At 45.4% G+C, this 23,076-nt stretch overlaps 1 protein-coding gene across 1 annotated transcript; it reads right to left on the reverse strand.

Moving 5' to 3' along the window:
* Window positions 1–2,467: 2,467 nt before the first annotated feature.
* Window positions 2,468–3,266, reverse strand: rprm3 (reprimo, TP53 dependent G2 arrest mediator homolog 3). The gene has a single exon (XM_068024515.1). The coding sequence runs from the start codon at window positions 3,264–3,266 to the stop codon at window positions 2,943–2,945; it is 324 nt and encodes a 107-aa protein (XP_067880616.1). The 3' UTR covers window positions 2,468–2,942.
* Between the last annotated feature and the right edge of the window lie 19,810 nt (window positions 3,267–23,076).

The raw sequence follows: 23,076 nt of genomic DNA on the forward strand, positions 1-23,076 counted from the left end.
CTAGACACAGACCAAGGACTGAACTTCTCATCTGTGCATTTGTCCATTGATCTTTCAGGGAAAATCCGCTGAGTAATAAGTCTTTCAAAAATCACCCTGTCCAAAAGACAGCCGGCAATAAAATAATCATTTAACAAGCATGTTTTCTCATTGGTGCTTCGCTCAAAAAGGCAGCTTTGGAAAGCCGATCCACTAAACCATTTTGCATAAGATTATTTCGCTGGTGTTGCATGCAGAGCGTGATTGCACAGTGTGGGGTGTGTGATGCTGTGTTTGATATTATAGCTGATTCTGATGTGCCTTGCAGCTTGAAGCAGAACAGCATCATGTAATATGGTAGCATTGTAAAATTTCATTCAGTCGCAACTCTACTGGTACATACACACCATTCAGTATCATTATAAGGTTGGTGGGATCTTTCTGTCAGATTGTAAACTTGCCCATTGGTATTTGGACATGGAATTATAAAGAATAATAGCTACCTGCGAAGGAAAGATTTCCTTGGTGTGCTAGATGTAGCAAAATCTTCAGCATGTTCTTTTTACACAGATGAAATCCACTCCCCTTCGGGAGCGACTACCTGTGATAGAAATGATGCAAAATAACATTTTAAAAAACTTTTAATGGGATAGTTTTTGATCAATTTTTGTGCTCAGTGCAATGCCCAGCACAGGTGCCAGTGATGCCCAATGATATTCACACTGTATGTCTGAAAACCTGTAGTGCCACTTGCACAAGTTTATGGAGAGAAAATAGAAATTTGTATCTATCACCAACCAGTGCTGACAGGTCAGCAGTACTGGCCATCCATTTGTCAATTTTGGGTCAGTTTCACTCATTCACTATTGATCAGTGAACTATAAGATCAGAGAATATGATATTGTTAATAAAAGGGAAGAGTAGTGTAATGGTTATGTTACTAGCCCAGTAATCCAATGACTAGAAGTTTAAATCTCATCATAGGAGTGGGGGAATTGAAATTTAATTAAATAAATCTGGAATAAAGAGCTAGTCCCAGTAAGGGTGACCATGTAACTACTGGATTGTTGTAAAAAAAAACATCTTGACAAATGTTTGGCTGGTAGGGAAGGAAATCTGCTGTCCTGACCTGGTCTGGCTGATAGGTGATTCCAGACTGACAGCAATGTGGTTGACTCTTTACTGCCCTCTGAAATGGCCAGGCAAGTCTTCCAGTTGTCTCAAGGTCAATTAAGGATACCTAATAAATGCTGGCCTTGCCAGTGATGCTCACATTCCATGACAGCTTTAGTTCAACCTTGCTGAAAGTATTTTTAGGATTTCAGAGAGAGAAACAAGGTGTCAAATAACTCCAACAATTTGAAAAACGACAGATTAATTTATTGTCAGTGATTTCAACACAGGATACAAGGAAAAGTTGTACTGCAGTGTTTGTGATTTAAAAAAAAATACAGATAAAAGTTCCCACTGCCTGTAAAAGGCCAGTTCCAATGCAAATTTCTTAATAACTGAATACAATAATCATCACTTTAAAAAGTCTTTACACTGACAGAATTAAATGGTAAATCCTGCAATGGCTTTTGGTGCAACACATACTTAATCCTGCTCAACTGACAGTCCCGTTGCCCACCACTCACATTGGTGTTCACCCAATTTATATAAAGCAGGCTAACAAATAGTGGACGGAGGGATGTCAAGCATCCGTCCAGTAATGTCAACAATAGTGATTTCGGCACTGCCGGTAACCTTTCCACAACTGCAGTTGTATTTTGCTGTTGGAGAGGTTTTCTATTCCTGGTAGAATTATGAGGGGAATGCTCAACATCTCCAGGTTTGTTTTAAAGGGATTGAGTAATGCACATAATGCATACAAGGCATTCATATTGCACAGGATTGGTGCACCATCTCTTTGGGATGTCTTGCCTCTTGGTTTAAGCTTCACTCAACTCAAGATATAACTTGCCCTGCTCTCGAATCTGGGTGTCTTGGTACTTTTGAAGGGTGTACAACTTCCCCTGGGGTTTACAGCCGTGCGGGTGAAGGAGTCTGCACTGATTGTTGCGATCTGGAATGCACTGCCTGGAAGGGCAGTGGAATGAGTTTCAACAGTAACTTTCAAAAGGGAATTGGATAGACACTTGAAGGGGGAAACATTTGCTGGGCTATGGGGAAAGAACTGGGGACTAATTTCAAAGGGCCAGCACAGGCACGATGGGCCGAATGGCCTCCTTCTGTGCATAGGCCAGATAAGAGTGAGCTTGCTAACTTTTACGAATATATACTGTGGAGCGCAGCGAATCAGAAAGTGAATTTGAACCTTGAGAGTGTTTGGGGGATCTGAAACACAAGCGCAGGGTACAGCTCTCAAAAATAAAAGTGAGCAAACTTTTGTCAAACAGATACACCAAGGTACGAACCGCACCAGCAAGACTGGATAATTGGCTTAACCTAATTGTTTAACTTGAAAACCCTTCGCAAAAACCCGGAGAGTATTTTTTTACATTTTGATCCAGCAGGACCAACCTAGATTTCCCCATAAACCTTTCCCCAAACTTGAATTCATTTCGAAACCATCAGCATCTGCCTGAAGGAGGTGCCCTTTTCAAATTTGGCCCTATATTAAGCAACATTCAATTGTCCATTATTCCCAACGCCCCCACATAAACTTCTCAATCTTGAAAATAATGCCCCACATCTGGAGCAGGCTTTTGAAGTTCTGCCTCGTACTTACAAGCCAGGTGCACCTTATCTGAATGAGCTTCCTTTGTTTTTTTTGTCAAGCTAAAGTGACCATACAACTCTCTATAAAACTCTATGAGGCACGTTCACAGCTCTTCTGTTGAGTCGAGAGTCAGCTTTCGTTTGTTTTCTTCAGTTGTCCTCTAGGAAGGGACCATCATTTTCAGATCAGGAGAACTCTGCAAAGTTTTGCTTCCTCCCCAGTTTGTTTTGAAGCTTGATCCTCAGTAGGAGCCGATGATTATAGCTTCCACCTCTTTGGAAGGTCTACGGTCCTTCACCAGGAGGTTGATCATACTCTCCGACTTGATCAGCAGATTGCAGCCCAAGAAGAAGATGCCGAAGATGACGGTCAGCGAGAGGACACACAGCACCGCGATCTGGACCACTCTCATGATGTACAGGCTGCGCTCGTCGGGAGGGCTCAGCCCAGCCCCTTCATCACTCACCACCCAGGTATAATTGCAGCACTTGAGAAGCGCCTGGACAGCATCAGCCTTCCCCGGGTCGGAATCATTCATTGCCTGGCTCAGCCAAGTCGAATTCATCGCCTGAGGCCAATCACAGCGAAGTCACTGCACACCAGCTGAGGATGCTCAATGTTGCAAAACTCTTTGTTTGTCTTGAGCCAGCCTGTGCAGCACTGACACGCTTTATGCTGTCATGAGCTGCTTGAGTTTGCCAGCTGCACTTCACTCCTTCACATTGTCTGTTCCACTGACTTAAAAGGGAATTTATACTAGTTTGGGTGAAACCATTCCTTTTATGGAGAGGGGTAATCATCCAACTGCACTGAGCACTGGCAAAGAGGTCACTGGTGTTGCTGGCTGTCTTATTGGATTTCTGCTTTTAACACGATCTTGCTGGCACCCAGCTGTGCGGATTTATGTCTTACAACTCCACGTGAGCGCTTCTATCTTCTCCACTTCCACACCCCACTCCTTTGGGATGCAAGTTCTTGCTTTGAGAAATTGAGAACACTAGGAGACACTTTGGACGAGCTGTTGTAGTGGGAAAGGTGGGTCCTGAATAAAACACTATAACACACGTACCTCGAAGGAAAACTGGAATTAATTTGTACTTTAACTGTACAGCAGGACTGTTTGATCAGTGTGTTCATGATTAGGTCAATTATGGCTATGATCTTTGAGTCTGTGTTTATACTGAGAGGTTGGGGGGGGGGGGGGGACACCGTTCTATCAGCAACTCAGCAAGGGTACTGCTAGTTTGATCAGAGGCCAGGGTGCTGCATATGAGAAAGGATTCACAATGAAAAATTGTGTGATAGGATTTGTAAATTGCACCATGTTAATTCTCATCCTCATTTTCAAATCCTCATGGCCTCACCCCTCCCTATCTCTGTAATCTCCTTTAGCCCTACAACCCTCCAAGATCTCTGCACTCCTCTAATTCTGGTCTCTTGTGCATCCCCGATTTTCGTGGCTGCGCCTTCAGCTGCCTAGGCTCTCAGCTCTGCAATTTGCTCCCTATAAGGTGGTAAGGTGAGTAGATGGAGGTGAGACACAGATCAGCCATAATCTCAGAGAGTTATAGCATCATTACGGCACAGAAGGAGGCCATTCAGCCCATTGAGTCCATGCCGGCTCTCTCTGCCTCTCCTCCTTTAAGACGCTCCTTACAACCCACCTCTTTGACCAAGCTTTTGGTCATCAGTTGTTATATCCTTATGTGGCTCAGAGTCAAATTTAGTTTGATAATTCTCCTGTGAAGTGCCTTGGGACACTTTACTGCATTAAAGGGTACTTTGTAAATGCAAGTTATACTACACGTTAATGTACATACGAATTAGGAGCAGGAGTAGGCCACTCGGCCCCTCGAGCCTGCTCCTCCATGCAATAAGATTATGGCTGAATGTAAACCCTGTGGTGTCGTTTGGGTGGGAAGCTGCCCAAAGCAAATGCTGGCAGATGGTGTGGGACCAGGATGTTGCTCCTTGCTCCTTGAGTTTCATGCCAGGCTGTGGTGTAATTGCAGCCAGCGTGAAGTAAAAAAAACTTCCAAGCTGTGCCGTGGAACAACACTCCAAATCTTTTGAATGCTGAGAGAATGCCTGTGCCATTGGCTCGTTGCTGACCATCTAAATTGAACCAGCACTGATACTCCGGAGCAGAGCTCTGGGTATACATGGTCCCGCAGCCAGCAGAGCAGTGGAGAATCTGCCAGCTCTGTGCCAATCTCAAAGTACGAGCTGCAGTGGAATAGCATTCCAGTCATTTCCCCGGCGTTGTTTTGCCCCCTACTGGAAAAGATATGAACTGTAGGTATTTCGAAGGAGTCAGTATTGTCAGCACTATGATAGAACTGTGCCAACTGTGCAACAGCCCCAACAAACAAATTTCTCTGCAGCACCTGTGGAAGAGCCTGTCACTCCAGAATTGGCCTTTATAGCCACTCCAGGCGCTGCTTCACAAACCACTGACCACCTCCAGGCGCGTATCCATTGTCTCTCGAGATAAGGAGGCCCAAAAGAAAAAGAAAAAGAAGAATGATAGAAATGTTTTTGTTAAGATGGTTTACTGTGACCTGCTTGCACTGTTGGTCTGCTGGTGCTTTGGCTTTCTGTCCTGGCATGGATTGTTTTTATTAGGTGACAGTACCAAGGTCTGTGGAGGTAAGGTGAGTAGATGGAGGTGAGACACAGATCAGCCATAATCTCATAGAGTTATAGCATCATTACGGCACAGAAGGAGGCCATTCGGCCCATTGAGTCTATGCTCTCTGTAGAGCAATCTAGTCAGTCTCATTTCCCCACTCTATCTCCATAGCCCTGCAAGTTTATTTCCCTCAAGTGCCCATCCAATTTCCTTTCAAAATCATTCATCATCTCCACTTCCACCACCCTCGTAGGCAGCAAGTTCCAGGTCATTACCACTCACTGTGTAAAAAAATTCTTCCTCACATCCCCCCAGTATCTCTTCCCCAAAACCTTAAATCTGTGTCCCCTAGTTCTAATTGAGTGGTGGAGTAGGCTCAAGGGCTGAATGTTCCTCTGAATACTGTATGTATTATATATAGAATTTTGCACCACAGAAACAGGCGTTCAGGCCCAACTAGTTCCTGCCATGTGTATGCTCCAAACACACCTCCTCCCATCCCTCTTCATCTCACCCCATCAACATATCCTTCTAATCCTTTCTCCCCCATGTGCTTATCTAGCTTCCCCTTAAATGTATCCATGCTATTGGCCTCAACTACACCATGTAGCAATGAATTCCCATTCTCACCACTCCTTGGATAAAGAGGTTTTTCCTGAATTCTTTATTGGATTTATTAGTGACTGTCTTATATTTTAACTGGGTTCAGTGTTAGATCAACATATATGGTTAAGTGCCCAGTGGATAATTGACATCCCAGTTGGAGAGTGTTGAAAGGCACCAGACAATTCAAATTGCTACCTGCATATAATAAAAGCAAAATATTGCGGATGCTGGAAATCTGAAATAAAATCCCAAAGAAGTGTTCTGAAGAAGGGTCACTGACCTGAAACGTTAACTCTGCTTCTCTCTCCACAGATGCTGCCAGACCTGCTGAGTATTTCCAGCAGTTCTTGTTTTTATTATATTGACAGTTGTTATCCTTGACAGCATATTAATAGTGCAGTGTTAGTTATTAATTATACAGCAATTGTGCCCCTTATCGACCTTGTTTTTTTTGATGATCTAAGATTTGTATAGGTTGAACTCCTGCTCAGTTCCTGCTGGTGATTGAACTGTGGCTGGATTATTTTAATTGGGTTGGTTTGTGTAGGATCATTCAAGCCAAGTTAAAGATCAAAGCCATGGAAACACAGGCCGAGAAATTCGACCCCATTTTTTGGTGTTTCTGGGGCCTAAGGTTGGGACAGAAATAATTTTCCGCCTTAATAAAGATGGGGTCCAAATTTGCAATCGCCCTGCTCCAGATCCTCCCAATAAGTCCCCACAGAGCTAATTTAAATAAATTTAAATGAGGGCCAATGGCACTCTCACCATGAATTTCCAGAAGTTACGTTCACAGTCCACTAGGGGTAACCTAGAATGGGCTGAGACTATAGTGACTAATGTGTTCTCTTGTCTGTCCTGCTTAGACCATTGGCATTGTTGTGGCAGTGGTCTGGACTTGTAAGAGCGAGAGGTGGCACTGAGGGCCATTGTCACCTCCCTTCACCTGGCACAAGCTACACTTTACTTGCATCTTCCTCCCATGACGACCTAGCAGTCTCTCTCTCTCTTTCTGCTCAAGCAGAGCTTAGAGTTCCACCTCGCTGAAATTTTCTGCCTCAGCGCCATGCCTATGTCTCTTCTTTGGCTGCCTTGATGCTCTGGTGGAAGACATTCTGGTAAAGTGACACAAAAGCACACATGAGGCCTTAGTCTGGTGACTTGCCAATGAGCTCAGTGAGAGAGACTTGCCGGCTGCGTTGCTGAGCTTGCTGCTGTAATCCACAGCCAGGCTTAGCTTTCGAAATGCTCATTTCCAAGTATCCCCAGTTTTACAGGACAGTTCTGCTACAGAACCACCAATGGATAGTTAAGTTTGCCTACCCTGCAATGGTAGCGGTTACAGGTTCCCCGAGCATTGACTCAATGATGCACAAACAGCATAATCGGCCCAGTGGAAAGTCAACGTCACAATCTTAGAATTACATAGATTGTACAACACAGAAAAGGCCATTCGGCCCAACAGGTCCAAGCCTCCTTCCACTCCTTTTCATCTAAACCTGTTAGCATATCCTTCTATTCCTTTCTCCCTCATGTGCTAATCCAGGCTCCCCTTAACTGCATTCTCCCGCCCAACATTGTCCACCTTCACTTGCTTGACACTTGGTCTGTTTTTTTCCGGGAAAAGTTGTCTCAATGCATGTAACCTTACATTTGTTTATCTAATGGCTGTCAGCATACTAAGGGCCGAAGGGCCTGTACTGCGCTGTAATGTTCTAATTCTAAATAAATCATTATAACCAGGCTGACCATAGATACGACAAAACCTTGCTATTGCAGTCTTTAATCTGTGAGCTCATGCGATGCCTGGTCTCAGTTTACCTTGGCGTATACATCACCTTTTAAAATTAGCTGCTTTGAAGTGTCAGCTGGTCACACTCTCATCTCTGAGTAGCAAGGTTGTGTGTTTAAGTCCCACTTCAGAGACTTGAGCACAAAAGTCTAGGCTGACACTCCCCTCCAGTACTGAGGGAGTGCTGCATTGTTGGAGGTGCTGTCTCTTGGGTGAGATGCGCATACAAGACCTTGTCTAACCCCTCAAGTGTATGTAAAAGATCCCGTGGCACTATTTTGAAGAAGAGCAGGGGAGTTTTCCCCGGTTTCCTGGACAATATTTATCACTCAATCAACATCACAAAAACAGATTATCTGGTCATTACCACATTGCTGTTTGTGGGAGCTTGCTGTGCATAAATTGCCTGCCACATTTCCAACATTACAACAGTGACTACACTTCAAAAGTACTTCACTGGCTGTAAAGTGCTTTGGGAGGTCCCGAGGCTGTGAAAGGCGCTATATAAATGCAAGTCTTTCATTCTTTTCTTGGGCAATGAATGACTACATATCATAAATGTCGACATACAGGCTGCACTAAATCACCTGTAAGTATGAAGATACAATTTTGCAATGAATTAAAATTGCTGATGTAGCTAAAAGGGTTTAATTCTTTTTCTTCAAAAACACATTTAACATGAGGAATAAATCTACTCCTTTCAACCTTGTCAGATTGGGTTTTTCTGAACATCTGCCTAAATAATTAAAAAAAAATTGGATTTTTACATATGAGAATGAGTGGTTCCACACACATCAGAAATCTGGACACACCTTTCATCTCCAAAGTTTTCATTGGTCTGTGCCTGGATTCGCAGAACACAAAACAGGAATACCTACCAGAGAAATGGGAAAACCAGGGGCAGGATTTTTGTTTTGGGGTCGGGACCCACTTGTAGGCCCCAATCCCACACAGCGTCGGCATAACACGCATGTCGTGATTCTGAAAGGATTGGCCAATTAATGGCCAGAGGGCGTGCTCGTCATCCAATTAAGGATGGCGGGCAGGCTCCTGACAATGGAGAGCCAAAAGGAGGCCCTCCAGTACTTTATTAAGAAGCAGCAGCTTAAATATGATGGTCCATAAGCTAAATAGACAGAAAAGACACACGACCTGTAACAGGTTGAATGGTTTACCAATCCCAGATCATAGGGTGAAACAGAATGGTGTTGGCAGTCTCCCCGATGGATGAGGCAGGCGAAGTGTAGATGGTCTCTTCGGTCGCCGGGGTCCTCAGTCTTCTTGAGCTAACCAAAGTGTTAGGCCGAAGGCACTTCAAGAAGCTCTCCTTCTGACTGAAGAAGACTATTTCCCTCCAGAGCACCTGTATATATACTTTATTTCCAGGGGCTGGTGAGTGTCCCAGGTCAATCACTTGTTCGATTCCAATTGCCCAATCATCAAGGGACAGGTACTCAAAGTTAAACCCCTTCCCTGCCCATCACTCTGCTCCCCCCCCGAAGTCATCTTGTGGCTTATTGCTTGCTAGGTACCATTTGTAAACTTCTGCCAGACACTTGTCTGCAGAGGGCACAAGGCTACAGCCTATCATCTTTAGGAATTCCTTGTTTCAGAGCCTGTGCTAGAGTCATGTCCCTGGCAGAGATAACAGGCCTACACCGTCCTGTGTCTGTCAGCCCAGCAGACTGCTATAGAATCTTTCTTAAGAGAGAGAGAGCTATTTCTATAATATTCAATTAATTTTCTGAAGATTTTATAAGGTTATTAGACGGCCACTTCTTACAGCACTTTTAAACTCTTTGAAAATAAAAATGGTCACAACTGCCATACCGCCTTTGTGGATGAGGGAACCCCTCCCCCACCCCCACCCCCAACAGGGCAGCCTGTGGCCATATTTCCATATCAGCGGAGTTGGGGGTGGTTTAAACTTAATACGGAGCACCGGCCTGCAGATGTTGGCAAACGGGCATGCTGGTCTTCCACGGCCCAGCTCCGCCTCTGCGGCCATTTGAAAATCCGGGCTCACTTTTCAATCAAGGTCAATAAAGTGCTCATGCAAAATCCTGCAGACACTGGAAATCTGAAATGGAAACAAAAAGTGCTGGAAACACTCAGCAGGTCAGGCAGCATCTGTGGAGAAAGAAACAGAGTTAACGTTTCAGGTCAGTGACCCTTCATCAGAACGGGAAGATGTCAGAGATGAACTTTCCAGATCTGCTTTGCAAAGGCACATTCCAGAAGGAGGTAGGCAACAGTCTCTTCCCCACTACAGCCACCTCGAGGGCAGTGTGCGTTGGTGCTGAGACTCCGGGTGTGCAGGAAGGATCTGACGGGGAGGGCCCTTCTCACCACCAGCCAAGCTATGTCTTGGTGCTTGTTTGAAAGTTATTTTAAACAAATACAGAGCCAGGGAAAAGGGGGAGGGGGAAGAAGAACAAAAGGGAAGGTCTGTGATACGGTGGAAGGCAGGAGAGATTAAATGACAAAAGGGTTGATAGTGCAAGGCAAAAGGGGATGGTAATGGGACAAGTAAAGAAACAAAAGATGGGTCTAGAGGAGGTGTAAGTGGTCCCAGCTGAAGAGGGGAAGGGAAGCATGGAAAAGTTGGCACAAAGAACTTTCCCATGGACTGGGAATGTGACGGAGAAAGGCAGGTAGGCCCCAGGTGTGCAGACCACACGCCCTGGCATTGTACTTATAGGGGATCCCCACCCCAAGCACGAGCCCACACCTCCCCCACCTCCCTCCAGCCATGTACCAATAGGGGATCTGCACCCCAAGCATTAGCCCACAGATCCTACTGCCAGTGGCTCTGGTGCAGCCACCTCCCATTACCAGCACATGCAACCCAAGAGAAAATGGGAGTGATGGTCAACATCTAAATGTTGTTAAACTCAGTGTGAAGGCCAAAGACTGTAAAGTGTCCAGTCGAAAGATGAAGTGTTGTTCCTTGAGCTCACACTAAGCTTCATTGGAAATGAAAGGTCATCGACCTGAAACAGTAACTCTGCCTCTCTCTCCAAATAGGTTACTCACTGGCCTCATTAAACCGTCTACTGTCAAGTGGCTTTCACTATTGCACTATTAAAATAATTAATTATGGCAAGATTTACAAAAGAAAAACTGAGCAACGAATACCTTGAAGTCATTTTTTTCTATAGAAATGTCCTAACTGTGAACAGCAACATGTTCAAAGGAGAACTCTCTTTAGTTATCTAACATCGCCATCTGCAGGATTTCTAGGAGACTGTGGCCACCGATCACAAAACCTGCTAAGAACAAGAGAACCTGTCTTTGAGCTCGCTCTTTGCCACATTGGTGGCATTTTTCCCCCAAATATATACCTTATTCATAAAATTTGTAAAAATACATTACATAACAATTCAAATTGAATATTGCATGAAGTGCATTACAGATCTGTTTCTTCCAATACAATACATGAGGTGCCTCACTACACTTGCCATTAAAGGTTATATTTACAATGTACATTTACATTTCATGTCAAACATTCTCTGGTGTGTACAGCCTGAGGGGTTTTACACGGTTTCCAGCCCCTTGGTTCACTAAGGCGGGAGGACCTTACACAGTGGTCTTTCCCCATTGAGCCTTTGCTGCGGCTGCCCCAAGCTTTAGTCCGTCCCTCAGCACGTAGTCCTCACCTTGGAATGTGCCAGTCTGCAACACTCTGCGGTGGACAACTCTTTGCACTGGAAGACCAGCAAGTTTCAGGCAGACCAAAGAGTGAGTTGTTGGTCCTCCAGCAGCAGTTGATGTTTATCTCGGTGTGCGTCCCTGGGAACAGCCCGTACAGCACTGAGCCCTGTGTTAGGGAACTGCTCGGGATGAACCTGGACAAAAACCCTGCATCTCTTTCCAGATCTGCTTTGCAAAGGCACATTCCAGAAGGAGGTGGGCAACAGTCTCTTCCCCACTACAGCCACCTCGAGGGCAGTGTGCGTTGGTGCTGAGACTCCGGGTGTGCAGGAAGGATCTGACGGGGAGGGCCCTTCTCACCACCAGCCAAGCTATGTCTTGGTGCTTGTTTGAAAGTTCTGGTGATGAGGCATTCCGCCAAATGACTTTGGCGGTCTGCTCGGGGAACCATCCGACAGGATCCACCATCTCCTTTTCCCGTAGGACCTTGACGACATTCCGTGCAGACCACTGCCTGATGGATTGGTGGTCAAAGGTGTTTTTCTGTACAAACTTTTCCACGAAGGATAGGTGGTACGACACGGTCCAACTGAATGCAGCGTTCCACGGCAATGTGACCAGACCCATCCTTCACAACACCGGGGACAGAAAGAACCTCAGCACGTAGTGACACTTGGTGTTTGCATACTGAGAATCTATGCACAGCTTGATGCAGCCGCACACAAAGATGGCCTTCAGGATGAGGGTGACGTTGGGTGCGATTTTTTTTCTCCCTTTATCTAGAGATTTGAACATCGTGTCCCTCCGGACCCGGTCCATTTTCGATCTCCAGCTAAAGCAGAAGATGGCTCGGGTGACTGCCTGGGCGCAGGAGTGCAGTATGGGCCAGACCTGCGCCACGTACAGTAATACCGAGAGCGCCTCGCACCTGATGACCAGGTTCTTACCCACAATGGAGAGGGAGCTTCACTCCCACATGACCAGTTTCTGTTTCACCATGGCTATATGCATCTTCCAGATTTTGGCGGAGGGCCCCTCCAAACCATACTCCAGCACCTTCAGGTAGCCTGACCTGACGGTGAAGGGGATGAAGGATCGGTCAGCCCAGTTCCCAAAGAACATGGCCTCGCTCTTGCCGCGGTTTACTTTGGCTCCCGAGGCCAGTTCAAACTGGTCGCAGATGCTCATCAGTCTGTGAATGGACAGCGGATCCGAGCAGAAGACGGTGACGTCGTCCATGTACAGGGAGGCTTTGACCTGAGTGCCTCCGCTGCCTGGGATTGTCACCACTCTTATGCCCACATCCTTCCTGATGGACTCGGCAAAAGGTTCGATACAGCTAACAAACAAGACGAAGCAGAGAGGACAGTCCTGCCTGACTCCAGATTTGATCGGAAAGCTTTCCGATTCCCACCCGTTGATTGAAACTGTGCTACTGATGTTTGTGTAGAGTGGTTGAACACCTCCGCAACCTGCTCCAGCCCCTCAACCCTCCAATAATTCTGCAGTGCTCCAATTCTGGCCTCTTGAGCATCCCCGAGTTTAATTGCCCCACCATTAGTGGTCGTGCTTTCAGCTGCCTGGGCCCTAAGCTCTGGAATTTCCTCCCTAAAACTCTCCGCCTCTCTCCTCCTTTAAGACGCTCCTAAAAATCTGCCTTATTGACCAGGTTTTTGGTCATCGGCCCGAATATCTCCTTATGTGGCTCAGTGTCAAATTTTGTTTGATAACGCTCCTGTGAAGTGCCTTGGGACATTTTACTACATTAAAAACGCTATATAAATGCAAGCTGTTGTTGTTATCCTGTGACTCCTACTGGAAATTGTGTGAATGGGTTATCTGTCGACCTGGGTCAGGAGGGGATCAAGCTTGGCAGTGAACATGCCTGAAGAATGGCCAGGTGGGTGAAGGAGGTGCGGGGTGGCAGTGCCTATGGGGTAAAGGGTATCATCTGGAACCATACCCAGGCATGAGGCAGTGTCCTCAAGGGAGGGGAGAAATTACTTATCACCACTCCATGAATTCAAGAAAAACTTGCATTTATATAGCACCTTTCGCAGATCTCAGGACGTCTCAAAGTGCTTTACCGCCAATTAAATACTTTTTTTTTGGAGGCGTAGCCACTTTTATAATATAGGAAACACAGCAGCCAATTTTCACACAGCAAGCTCCCACAAACACCAATGAGATAATGACCAGATAATCAGTTTTAGTGATGTTGGTTGAGGGATAAACATTAGACCCCAGGACACTGGGGAGAACTCCCCAGCTCTTCTTTGAAATAGTGCCCTGGGATCATTTTTATTTCACCTCAGAGAGCAGACAGGGCCTTGGTTTAATATCTCACATGAAAGACAGCACCTCTGACAGTGCAGCACTCCCTCAGTACTGTACTGGAAGCATCAGCCTAGATTTTGGGCTCCAGTCTATGGAGTGGGACTGGACCCAACAACCTCCTGACTCATGGAGCTACGGCTAATACGTATGAAGTGAAACTCTGATGGGATTCAGCCCAAACAATAATCTTAATCTTCGTTTAACTACTTCGATCATTTAGGATGGCTGGACTCAATTCCAGTAGCATTCGCTACAAGGTCAGTTGCAGCACAAGTCAGATATAGATAAAGCTCCCCTAAGACTAGGCCAATCAGCTCTAACTTTAGACTTGCATTCCTAATGCCCAGCATGACAGATCCATTATTCACACCATCTATTTATATGGCCTGTTTGAGAGTGATCTGCCCAATTGGTGCCAGCCAGTAAGGGAGTAGTTTTGCACTGAATTTATATTCACTCAGAACAAGACTGGGATTGCTCAAGCTAATTTCTTTACAATTCCATACGTCCAGGTGAGAGAGCAATGGAAACGTTCTGAGTATAGGAAATACGTCACCATTATCGATGACTTGTTAGTTTACAATGACAGACTATTCATTCCTAATTCACTGAGATCAGAGATCTTAGATTGTCTACACCAAGGCCATTTAGGAATAACCAAGTGCAGAGTGAGAGCACAATCTTCAGTATAGTGGCCTGGAATATCTAAGAGCATAGAGAATGTGGTCCAGAACGATCAGATCGACACGATACAGAGACCAGAACAGCGTGAACTACTCAATTTCCAACCAGACCTTGGCAAAGGCTGGGTATGGATTTATTCACGTTCAGTGGGAAGTCATACATAATAATCATCGATTACTTCTCAAGGTGGAGAGAAGTCCGAAGATTGCATTCTGCGACAACAGAAGCAGTTATCAGAATTCTTCAAGACATCTTTGCGACACATGGTATCCCTGATGAAATATTGTCAGACAACGGACCACAGTTTGCAAATGAATATTTTACTCAGTTTGCGACGAAGATGGGATTTCTGCAGCTCACAAGTTCACCGAGGTACCCACAGTCGAATGGTGAGGCGGAAAGAGGTGTAAGAACCATAAAGACCTTACTGAAGAAGAATTCACTTAGAATTTATCGATCTACACTGTTGATGTGTGGATTATCACCTGCAGAGTTACTGATGGGCAGGAAGAGAAGAACACAGCTTCCTGTGTTGCCTAAAAAAATTGCTTTCAGGACTGAATGTTCAGGACTACGAGAAAGTCTTCTTTATAGAGGGCAACAAACCCGAAATTATAATAGAAGATTTCGAGCCAGAAACTTACCCAAATTGATTTAATGGTCAAAGATTATGGATACATGACCTAGAAAAGGAAGGTACAGTAATCCACAGATTACATGTGACACACACGACTGAAGGAAGCATACGAAGAAATAGGAGAAATATTATCCCTATTCCCCAAAAGCAACAGCCAATCATTCATCTGGAAGGCCCAGATGAACATGAACAAACCCAAGCTGAACAGAAGACTCCAACCTGTAATAAAGATCAACGAAGTCAGCGATCCAGACTTACAAGGAAGACTACTGATCATCCCAGATCGGGGAGAGTCGTTAAACCTCCTAACAGACTAATCTGTGAAGTCAGAGACTTGGGGGGGGGGGGGCGGGAAGGGGGGAAGAGGGTAGTAGATATGTCAAGTATGTATATATATTTGAGAAAATGTTGAATAAAGACTTGGGTGAGATGTAGTATAAGTATGTAAAGAGTTAATGCTGAAGACAGTGAGAGCAACCCCTCCCACTGTAACAGTGATGCTGTCACAGTCACATGAGGCTAGGCTTGGGAGAAGAAGAGAGAGCAGCACGAAGGATGCTAGCTTAGGAGGCTCGATGAGAGTGTATTTAGTATTATGTAAATAATAGAGTTCTCAGTTGACCTTATCCTGAGTCTGAGACTTTCTCCAGAATGGCCCATCTATGCTACATAACGAGCTACAAGAGAGAGGGGGCTTGGCTGGCCTCACATCTCAGATTACTCTCTGCCGCCATCCGCTCAGTCGACTCCTACTTTCCGTGCCACTTTATATGGGGTGCCTAGCTTTGGGGTGCTGTTTCCCATGTGCCTGCCAAAAATCCAGATGCAGGCCTGTACCCCACTCTTGAATTTTATTCTCAGCCATGGCTCAGTGGGTAGCTGGTTCAGAATGTTGTGGGTTCAAGGCCCACTCTCGGACTTGAGCACAAAATGTCAAGGCTGGCACTCCGGTGCAGCACTGAGGGAGTGCTGCACTGCCGGAGGTGCTGTCTCTATGGATGAGACGTTAAACTGAGGACCCATCTACTCTGTCAGGTCGATCCCAAGACACTATTTCAAAGAAGGCCAGGGGAGTTCTCCCCGGTGTCCTGATCAATATTTATCCCTCAATCAACATCAGTAAATCAGATGATCTGGTCATTATCACATTGATGTTTGTGGGATCTTGCTGTGTGCAAATTTGCTGCCACATTTCCTACATTACAGCAGTGACTACACTTCAATTGTACTCCCCTGGCTGTAAAGTGCTTTGGGATATCTTGTGGTTGTGAAAGGCGCTATAGAAATGCAAGTCATGACATAAGTAATAGGAGCTGGAATAGTTCATTTGGCCCTTTGAGCCTGCTCTGCCATTCAACAAGATCATGGTTGATCTTCTACCTCAACTCCACCTTCCTGCACTATTCCCAAATCTCTTCAGTGGGATCTTTTAAGATATTGGACTAAATTACATGCAATACCGCTAACAAAAGCAAATTCTAATACGTGCTTTCTGACCCACCTCTGATGCAATTAGAATGCTCAATAAGCCACTGAATGCATAACTCACTCCATAGCACTCACTGAAGATCACAGGACAAGTTCCACACGTTTCAGCTCGTGGCAGAGCCTCCCTTTCCCTCCGCTCTCCTGAAGAGGGCATCGCTGGTGCAGGTGCCATCTGGTACTGCTGGCACACTAAAGTAGCCTCTTCAACTCTGTCAATACCATATGGTTGCTGCCCACCCAGTGCACTTTGCCCAGCTCACAAGAGGTAAGCGGGGGGTGGGGGTGCAGGGGTGGGTTGTGGACGGACGAGTGCACGTTCTGAAGAAGCCCCAGCACAAAATCTGGAGCTCACAGGGAGAAGGTTGCAGATTTTCCGCTGATTCTGCACCAACTGCAGTGTTGGCGGAAGAAGAGGGGTGCAAACTCCAGGTCAGTTGTGAATAGATTCAGAAAGTCTTTATGACATTTTGCGCGTTTTGTAATGCAAAATGTCGTTTTCCACTTAACCTCTTCCTGCCCCTCTCCTCCCAACCTTTCCAATTTTCTCCCCATCTCTCCTGAAGGTGCTGACTCTTGCTGTGGAGTAGCAGTTCCATAAGTTGCTGGTTGCAATCCAGTTCTTCACCCAAGTGGCCTCCCTTCACCGGTGAGCCTGGCCATCTGCAGGTTATTGGATCGTGTGGAGGTTGGTGGGTGTGTAGTGTTATCACAGCTGGGGCTCAGTCCTATTCTCACCTGACATCCAGACATATGTGCATTTTCCACTAGGGCTTGCTGGATGGTCATTAGCAGCAGGAATCCTGGACAATTCCCCCTCTCTGTAGCATAGCGGGGGGGCATGTATCAAGCTGACTTCAACTCGAGTTTCCTGTTGGGGCAGTCAAGATCGAACCCTCGCAGGCTGTATCTGATGGAAAACACAGCTGCCGCATTGTTGTAAAGTTAGTTGTTGCCTTTAAGGGTACTGTTATCTTCTAAACTTGGATTATCATGTGATTCGTATCAGATACAGTGTGAGGACACTTGAAGTTCATGTTGTATTATTACATAATGCCACATAATGTCCTGAGTCTCTTAATGTAAATGTAACAGTGAGTCTGACAGTGGTAAAGCTGAAGGAGTAGGGGACTTAACGTTCAAGTTATTTTATGGAGGTTTTCAATCCATCTATCCCAAACCAACTTTTTTTTCTCCCCTTTTTTCCCACCTCAATTTTTTCTTCTTTACTTCCCGGTTTTCTCCTCCCCTGTTGTCTCAAGCTGGAATGCACATCTACAGCCAGCATGGTGCCTCCCACCACCTTCTCCCAAGTGTGGCTCTTTCTACATGGGGCTGGACAGTTTGACTGCGGACAATTTATTCAGCAGCGGTGGCCTGGTCCAATTCTCCTCAATGCCCAGAGTCACTGGGCAGCTTGTGTCCAGTTGGTGCAGGTGGCACTTCCCTCATTGTCTGGGTTGTGGCAGCCCATTAAACCCTCCTGCCATAAAGGACTAACAACCCTATCAGACGGTACAAAGATGCTTATGACCATGGAAAGAATGTTCACGTCACAGACCAGCCATCAGCTTGAGAATATTTCCACTACATCACACTATTCTCTAAATGAAGGGCGTGAGGATACAAAAATACAGACTGGGAATCAAACCTACACTGTGCAGGTGAAGTTATTCTAGCTCCATTTGCCAACCATTTTCCAGAATGTGACCAGAAAACACACAAAACTGCTGTGGAGGTTAATTCTTAAGTCACAAAACTGCTCGCCATTTCACGATACTTCAAATTTTAATCCTTTCACAAAAGCGAAGGCTGAACTTTTTTTTCTCATTAAGCTTCATGCCTGTTGTACCCAGTGACCGGAAAAAGCATCCCCAGGCGGCACAGTGGCGCAGTGGTTAGCCTCACAGCTCCAGCGACCTAGGTTTAGTTCTGGGTACTGCCTGTGCGGAGTTTGCAAGTTCTCCCTGTGACCATGTGGGTTTCCGCTGGGTGCTCTGGTTTTCTCCCACAGCCAAAGACTTGTAGGTTGACAGGTAAATTGGCCATTGTAAATTGCCCCTAGTGTAGGTAGGTAGTGGGAGAATGGTGGGGATGCGGTAGGGAATATGGGATTAATGTAGGATTAGTATAAATGGGTGATTGCTGGTCGGCACAGACTCGGTGGGCCGAAGGGCCTGTTTCAGTGCTGTATCAATAAATAAATAAGGTCAAGTATGGTACAAGAAATGTAGGACCAAATTTCAAGTAAATAGAAATGTCACACTGCTCTGTAAAGATTGTGATTAAGCACAGTCTCTAGCAGTCTACCCTAATGTGCTTTGTTGTATGATTGCTTTGAGAGTGATGCCCCTTTAAGAACACAGAATGCTAATGAGCTAAGTAGCCATGTGACGAGAAGCCACAATCACTCTGCACTGTCACACCCTGGGCAAAGGTTCTGTATTTTGTGTGTTAGTTTAGCTGTAAATAAACCTTCTAGAGATCTTCAAGGAACTGGAATCCATGTACCTCATTGTGTTGCTTAAGATAACACAAAGAAACTCATGATATGGTGGCTGCGGTGGTAAAAAGACAAGATATAAGCTTGAAAACCACGGGTAAAACAGCAAACAAAACAAAAAGCAGTACAGAAAACATAAGAGAAAATTCGAAGCAACTAGTGAAGAAACTTTTAAAACAAGGACCTGAAAAGAGTGAAAGAAACCTTCGAAGGCTGAGAACAGCTCCATAGAATGGAAGTGTGGCTGAAAAGCAAGTGATCGGGTGAGTCACTGTGCCGACGATCAGGAAATCCCAGTTAAAAAAAAAGCCTTTGAAGAGTTTTTAAAAATTCATTTTCTAAAGGCTCCGTGCAAGCGAGAGAAAAAAAAAGGGGGAGAAAAGCACGCCTTGTAAAACGAGGCACCCTCCCTGTTGGCTTGGAGGGGGTTGTCCCTCCTCTGTGAGCAATTTGTGGCCTACGGAGCACCCCAACTGGGAACAACTTAACCCTCCCAGGATTTCCCACTCCCCCTGGACTAAACGACCACCCCCTTCCCCCCCATCTCCCCCTCACCAGGGCCTTCCAGATTGGCCCCGGTGACCCTGCCTCACCTACTTTTGTTCCGGGGTTCCAGCGCATATCACAGACCTTCCCTTTTGTTCTTCTTCCCCCTCCCCCTTTTCCCTGGCTCTATATTTGTTCAAAAGCTGTTCATCTCTAACATCTTCCGGTTCTGATGAAAGGTCACAGACCTGAAACGTTAACTCTGTTTCTCTCCCCACAGATGCTACCCGACCTGCTGAATATTTCCAGGATTTTCTGTTATTATTTCACCTCTAACTAGTGATTAGCGCACCATTCAGCACTGACTACAAATACAAAGTAAACAGCCACTCATTTAGATCCAAAGTACAAAGTATCTGGCAGATAATCTTTCATCTGTAGTATGACCATCATCGCCCATCCTTATTACTAGGCCTCAATTATCATCGTTTTTATTTGAGCTTTCGGACGTCATCTATCTATATTCTCTTGTGAAGTTTTTGTCAAAACCAAAATGTTGCAGTTTCGGGGGGGTTGGGCGCTGAAATATTTTTCTATTTTGTTCACCTTGGGTGAGGGTCAGGCATGGCATATGTAGGCCAGATACTAAGCAAACCTCCTTCTCCAAAGCAGCTTCAGTAGAAGCATGAATTTGACCTCTTTATACAAGAGGCATCCTTCTGACCTGTCTGAACTTGTTTCGCAATTTGTGCTGTGGACTCATGCCCAGTTTGTGCTCCCCACACAAACTCCCTTTCCTAGCCACCGATTCTATGCCTCTCCCTGGCCACAATCTGAGGCTGAACCAGACCACTCACAACCTCGGCGTCATATCTGAGCTCGAGATACTGAGACGTGTAGAGGAACAGAGGGACCTTGGAGTGCATGCCCACAGACCCCTGAAGGTGGCTGGACAGGTAGATCAGGTGGTCAAGAAGGCAAACGGGATACTTGCCGTTATTACTCAAGGCATAGACTATAAGAGCTGGGAGGTTATGCTGGAACTGTATAAAACACTAGTTAGGCCACAGCTGGAGTACTGCATATAGTTCTGGTCACCGCACTATCGGAAGGCTGTGATTGCACTAGAGAGGGTACAGAGGAGGTTTACACGACTGTTGCCTGGACTGGAGAATTTTAGTTATGAGGAATGATTGGATAGGCTAGGGTTGTTTTCTTTGGAACAGTGGAGGCTGAGGGGAGACCTAATTGAAGTGTATAAAATTATGAGAGGTTGATAGAGTGGCTAGGAAGACCCAATTCCCCTTGGTTGAGGTGTCCATAACCAGGTGGGCATAGATTTAGGGTAAGAGGTAGGGGGTTTGAGGGGAAATTCTTTTCACCCAGAGGGTGGTGGGGATCTGGAACTCACTGCCTGAAAGGGTGGTTGAGGCAGAAACGTTCAAAAAGTACTTGGATATGCACGTGAAGTGCCGTAACCTACAAGGCTACACACCAAGAGCTGGAAAGTGGGATTAGGTTGGATGGCTGCTTGTCGGTCGGCGTGAACACGATGGGCTGAATGCTGTAAATTTCTATGATTCTATGACATGTGCTTCCAACTACATATCCACGCCATCACTAAGACTGCCTACTTCCATCTTTGTAACATGGCCTGTCTTCGCCCCTGTCTCAGCTCATCTGCTGCTGAAACCCTCATTCATGCCTTCGTTACCTCTAGACTTGACTATTCCAATGCACTCCTGGCTGATCTCCTACATTCTACCCTCCGCAAACTTGAGGTCATCCAAAACTCTGCTGCCCGTGTCTTAACTCACACCAAATTCCTTTCACCCATCACTCCTGTACTCGCTGACTTGCATTGGCTCCCAGTCCAGCAACACCTCCATTTAAAAATTCTCATTCTTGTTTTCAAATCTCGCCATGGCCTCAGCCCTCCCTATCGCTGCAACCTTTTCCAGACCTACAACCCTCTGAGTTCTCTGTGCTCCTCCAATTCTGGCTTCTTGTGTATCCCAAATTTTCATCACTCCACCATTGACGGCTGTGCCTTCAGCTGTCTGGGCCCTAAGCTCTGGAATGCTTAATTATCTGAGTGAATATGTCAGTGCAAAAATGAGTGCATGCTTTCCCTCCCTAAACACCTCTCACTCTCTCACCTTCTTTAAGAAGCTCCTTAATACCTACCTGACTAGGTTACCTATCCTAATATCTCCTTATATGGTTTGGTGTCACATTTTGTTTGAAAGTGTTCCTGTGAAGCGCCTTGGGATGTTTTACTACATTAAATGTGCTATATAAATGCAGGCTGTTGTTGTATGAATTGTGTAGAGTGCACAGACCCATTTTGATTAGGAAGTGTACACAACTCAGAATGTGAAAACTTGCATCTTGTCAGTCTCAGTGGGTTTGAACCCCGAGCCTGACATTGCATGTCGTCTTCCTGATCTCTTGATACTCATCTCTGCCATTAGATGGCAAGCAGGTGACAGACTTCTGCAGTCTCGGATTCTCTCTCTAAAGCATGGGCAGCACTTCGGAGATTCAAAGTATCAGAGATGCTGTCTCTTTCACACAATAAATCTCATCTCACCTAGAAGGGACGATATAATAGAGGTGTTCGAAATTATGAGGGGATTTGATAGATTAAATAAGGAGTAACTGTTTCCACTGGCAGGAAGGTTGGTAACCAGAGGGACACAGATTTAAGATAATTGGCAAAAGGACCAGATCTGGAATGCACTGCCTGAAAGACTGGTGGAAGCAGATTTAATAGTAACTTTTAAAAGGAAAAATTTCTAAGAGCAAGGGAGTGGGACTTATTGGATAGTTCTTTCAAAGAGCCAGCACAGGCACAATGGACCAAATGGCCTCCTCCTGTGCTGCTTGATTCTAAAAAAATGTCCAGGCCCTATATACCCATTCTGGTAAATATTTCATGGCACTATCCAAACAAGAGACCTTCTTATCTCTCTCCACAGCATCAAAGCAGACTGACCTCTCTCATTGTGACTTTGGTCAGCTCCCCTAACGTCTCTCACCTACTGCGTGCTCAGTATCCACTGGCCTCCTCTCTAAAGCACCTTGGGATCCTATTATTATCTGAAAGGTGTCACAGAAATGTAAATTATTGCTCTCGAACTTCAATTACTGTAGCTTCAGGTTTTAAAAAAACAATAATCTTGCTTAAGGAAAGATTTTGACTTCTATTGCATTTGAACACATTTCTTGGAAACATCCCAAAGCACTCGGAATTCAATGAATTACAGTCACAGTGTTATAGAGGTGGCACAGCAGCCATTTTGGGCACTGCAATGATCAGTAAAAAGCAATGGGATGAATGACCAGTCAATTGTTTTCTGGTTTGGTGGTGATGGTCATGGCATGAATGTTGACCAAGATTTCAAATGCTCTTCAAATAGTACTACGGCATCCTTTACATCAAGCTGAACAGGCAGACAGGGCTGCAATTTGATGTGTAATCTGAAAGACAACGCCACTGACAATGCAGCACTCCTTCAGTGTCAATCTAGATGAGGTCCCTAAAATCTTTCGGTGA

This window comes from Heterodontus francisci, chromosome X (genome assembly GCF_036365525.1).
Source record: "Heterodontus francisci isolate sHetFra1 chromosome X, sHetFra1.hap1, whole genome shotgun sequence".
NCBI lineage: Eukaryota > Metazoa > Chordata > Chondrichthyes > Heterodontiformes > Heterodontidae > Heterodontus > Heterodontus francisci.